Source organism: Sinocyclocheilus grahami, unplaced genomic scaffold, assembly GCF_001515645.1.
Source record: "Sinocyclocheilus grahami isolate Dianchi unplaced genomic scaffold, SAMN03320097.WGS_v1.1 scaffold1566.1, whole genome shotgun sequence".
NCBI classification, from domain to species: Eukaryota; Metazoa; Chordata; class Actinopteri; order Cypriniformes; family Cyprinidae; genus Sinocyclocheilus; species Sinocyclocheilus grahami.
In genome coordinates this window covers 22,449-26,962 of record NW_015506745.1, presented here as the reverse complement: position 1 = coordinate 26,962, position 4,514 = coordinate 22,449, and the positions used below count along the sequence as shown (strand labels likewise).

The 4,514-nt window shown below is 41.4% G+C and overlaps 1 protein-coding gene across 3 annotated transcripts in view; it reads left to right on the top strand.

Moving 5' to 3' along the window:
* The window catches only part of LOC107571220 (metalloproteinase inhibitor 3-like), a 27,333-nt gene that overhangs the window by 4,531 nt on the left and 18,288 nt on the right, over positions 1–4,514 (top strand). The window contains exons 4-5 of one of the 3 annotated variants that reach the window (XM_016257523.1): positions 1,585–1,703; positions 2,006–2,381. The exons of 1 other annotated variant lie outside the window; for it this stretch is intronic. In XM_016257523.1, coding sequence (XP_016113009.1) covers positions 1,585–1,703; positions 2,006–2,167 — 281 coding nt within the window. In that variant the 3' untranslated portion in view covers positions 2,168–2,381. Of the gene's footprint in view, positions 1–1,584; positions 1,704–2,005; positions 2,382–4,514 lie in introns of those variants that run through there. One more of the 3 variants, XM_016257524.1, reaches the window with a different exon arrangement.

Genomic DNA, 4,514 nt, shown 5'->3' with positions numbered 1-4,514 from the left:
TTTCTTTCGAGCATTTAATTCTCTCTGAGGAGTTGGATTCCTCGCTCCATGGGCTGTTCTTGTGGTAGTGCTGAGCAGTGCTCCCCTTTTATCAAAGGGTTACCTGGAATGAGCACACTATTCCTCTGAATTCGGAGTTATCCTCTCACATGAGAAGTCAAGTTCTCTGTTTTTCCAGAGCACCTGGAACCAGCAGCATCAGGCGAATTAGGCCCTTCCTCTGCCTCCCTGATGCTCTGAGTGTTTGGCTAGCTTGCAGTACGCTTACCCTTCTGATTCTGGAAGCCTTAAGATCGAGTTGATGACTTCTCAAACATAGCGTTTTGGGATGCACCATTTCCATCTATGGGCTGCTCTTTCAGAGTGCCATGAGAACCCCTTAGAACGGTATTGTTAAAATCCATGTTATGGTAAGTGTGCATGTGAAGTCTTTGTACACTTTCTAAAAATCCACACTGTGGTAAGTTTGCACGCTAGTACTCTGCGTTCTTTTCTAGAATCCTGTAAGGTAAGAGCTACACGCAATAGCTTCGTGCTCTTTCTGAGTGGTTTAAAACCCCGGTTCCGCCTTGGGCACCACTCCACCTATGTATCCTCTGGATACCTACTTTAACAGGGTGTTGCTACTAGGGGTCTGTTGAGACAGTTCATTCAGCATATACAGAGCGTGCGGTAGCCCCTGTGTGACAGGCCAAGACTAGTATGATTTTAGGCTCTTGGTTGTATTCCCTTAAAGGAATCTATTCCTGATTCCAAGCCTTGAGCTCTACCCCGGGCCCAGGAGTTCTGGCCTTAACAGGTATGTTTTTTGGGGTATGTAGCCTAGACCTTTGGCTGTAGGGAATAATGTCACTGACAGCCATCTAACGTCCCAGGGGTAAGTCCCATGGCAATATGGTAGAGTTGGTACTTAGTGCTCGCCATGGTTTCTGGCATGCACTCCCTTCAGCATGGCGGTGTGGGTATACCATTCCCCATAGCGACCCCTAGAGGACGCAGTTCGAAGTTCCCATGAAAGGGAACGTCTCAGGTTACTTATGTTACCATGGTTCCCTGAGTAGGGAACGAGACACTGCGTCCTCTAGGTTACTGACAGCCGTCTAACGTCCCAGGGGCGACTCCCATAGCAATATGGTAGAGTTGGTACTTAGTACTCGCCATGGTTCTGGCATGCACTCCCCTCAGCATGGTGGCGTGGGTATACCGTTCCCCATAGCGACCCCTAGAGGATGCAGTTCAAAGTTCCCATGAAAGGAAACGTCTCAGGTTACTTATGTAACCATGGTTCCCTGAGTAGGGAACGAGACACTGCGTCCTCTAGGTTTCTTGCCATGCTGCAGATGCAAGCTTCAGACGAAGAAGTGGATGATGTGTTCTCCCGGCGCCTATTTATACTATAGTTGCACCGGTAGTGACGTCATGGCTGTTGCCGGCCAACGTGTTGTTGGTGTTTTTTCAATGTATGCTTCAGACACGGGTCACGACGAGGCGTTCCCCATAGTGACCCCCAGAGGACGCAGTGTCTCGTTCCCTACTCAGGGAACCATGGTTACATAAGTAACCTGAAACGTTTTTCCACCTAAGGACCTGTCCAGGACGGCAGTGTCGTTCTTGATTTATGCAACCGTGTGGAGCCTTGGAACCAACTCTCCCGAGTTCAAAAGATGTACCTCAGCAGGTATCAGAGCGGCTGTGTCTGTGAGGTAATAATCCAAATCATACTTTTACAATAATTCACCGTAGTTTAACTTGCTCCGAGTTCAGTGCTGTTGAAATCCAGTGGCTTTCATTTTCACCCAACTAAGTTTTCTGCAATTTTGAATATTATCAAACACGTACTAATGCATTTGCATACTTGGCTTTGTAATTTCTACTTGCAGCCCTTTGTATTAGCCTCTGACTGTTATCATTTATTTATTGTATTTTTCCAAGTATTAAAACAGTTGTTGTGGTGTTATAAGTATAGATATGAATTCAGTCATCTCTCAAACTGTGATCTCTACAGATCTCGCCCTGTACTGGAGCGTCCTGTTTGATCGAGATTTTTCAGAATAAATGCCTGATAAGAGTCAATAATTCATTCAGTCTTGATGATGAAAAGGCTCGTCGGTCTATTTGCCTGCCAGACAGTGACGGCTTCTGCAGCTGGAGAAAATTTCTTGAGTAACTACAAGAGCTCCTAAAAATGACGCCCTGAAGAACAAGTGCATCAGCCATTCGTCAGTGTGCATTTTTGCCCTTTTGTTCTCCAGAATGCTTAGAACATTTTGAAATGAATTTAAACAATTTAATGAAGCTTTGCAATGCAGTCAGCAAATACATACAAAACACTGTTTTCATGGAGATATGCAATCAACCATTAAACTATTTTGCATGTAAAAGCATCTGTGTTTATTTAATGGAAAATTGTAAGCATGTTTATATAAATTTGGATGTTCTTAGTGCCAATGACTTATGTCAAAAAGCATTAATCTAGTATTGTTTTTTGTTTTTCTATTCTGATAAACATTGAGTTAAAAAAGGATATTTTACATTTTAAAAACGGCAATAACAAACAGCAATGTTTAAGGTTTATGCCACAGAACCACAGCCACACCAGACAGTAGGAAAAGTCTACTTCACTAGAAACCACAGAAACAGCATATTGCACAATTGTTTGCACAATGCAGAAAGCTGATAAAGATTGTAAAACTGCATTACAGAGGCGTTATATTGAAACGTGGTGTGTATAAGCTGCATAGAATAGAGCGGGCGCTACTGAGACAGATTGACCGAATGACAACAAATAAACTATTCTTAAAAAATGTATTCTTTTAGAAAAAGCATGATCAGAAATCAATTTCAATTAATTTCTGCTTGAGTTTCTCTTAAAGAAAAGGCAAGACAACAAATTCTGTGCATATAAATAATAATGATCAAAATATCCAAATAGTATAAGCTTTTTTTGTAATCCACAAAAAAAAACCTATTTAAATGTATTGATTTAGCAAGTGTCAGCAACACACGGAGAACAGGGGGGCTGGGGGGGGTCATCATGGTTCTTAACTTGTTGTGATAGGCTACATGAGAGGAATCTCTTTTCATTATTTTCCCGCTTTAGCAAGTTAACTGAATAATGGAAATTAGTTTTATATTTTAATAAACCCATGAATAAAAATGTGGTGGACTGAGTCACTGCTGGCTGAATTGGACAGGTGATTTTCACATGAAGCGTTGGCCTCGAGTGTGGCGTGTGACGCAGCATTCAGTTGTGAGAAAAACGGCATCAGTCCTCTACTAAGCATGTATGCCTTAAGCTTCACCCTCAGCTTGTGACAGCTGAAGTGGATCTTGTGAAATGTGCGATTACATCGCCGATCACTCTTGAGAAACTTAAACATGAAGTAGGCTACGGAAGGACAAATATCCAAACTTTTTCAGACTACTGCAGCTTGCACTCACTCTGCCTGTTGGTTCGGCTTAGAGCCCTGCACGGGCCTCAAATTTAGGCCCTTATCAGACAACTTATCAGAATTACCGGCCCGAACCCGTCTTTTTTCCCCCTTCTCCCAAAACAGCTTATACTACTTTTTCAGCTATTAAAATAGTTTTGTATGTAATGACACAGTGATTATATTTCGTTTTGTTTTTGTTTTTTAAAGTAACAACAAAACAGCCAGCGGCAGACAGTGAGCCTTTGATCAATTTAGACTTCTCAAATCATCACGACTTGCCTAAAATAAAATCTATAAATATAAAACAGTTCAAGCATATAACAATGTTTAAACGTTAAACCCAGATAAATGTGCGCTGTATCCAATAGTTTGTGTGGAGAGTGGAAGCTAAAGCGCGCTTTGCAGGACATGGAGGCGCCAGCGTGATCCCTTGCATTTTTTCAGTGGATTCAGTTTTCGCCATCATTTTTGCACATAAAGGTAAAACTCGAGTAATACATCATTCGTACTTTGTGTGCACTCACAATATCAACAAAATGTTGTGCTTTTATAAAGTAAAGAAAACAAACATGATGCGCTTTCTGCCGTCTCGTCTTGAACAGGAGCGCTTCACAAAAATTAAACAAAACTCAGCGAATAGCCTACATGCCTCACAGACATGATAAATATATCTATAGAAAGCTTTAAACAGTGGTGTAATGTAACAAAGTAATAATACTTTGTTACAGTACTTAAGTATTTTTTGGGAGTATCTGTACTTTACTTCAGTTTTTATATATGAGCCAACTTTTACTTTTAATCCACTACATTAAAATGTATACTTTTACTCCGATACATTTCCCCGAAGCATATTCGTTACTTACTACAAAATACTCAGAAGAACACGGACTGCAGGAAAGCAGGTTTGATGAATCAGTGGTCTGGCGTTTGCAAATTAGACTCCTAAAAACACCGTTGCTTATGTGCAAACAAGTGCGCGCACAACCGCGGGTGATTTCATTTTCCACTCAAGTTGAGTCTGGGGTCTGCGATATACAGTATATCTGTGATAATATGGTAAGTGTTGTTGTAATGATGTGC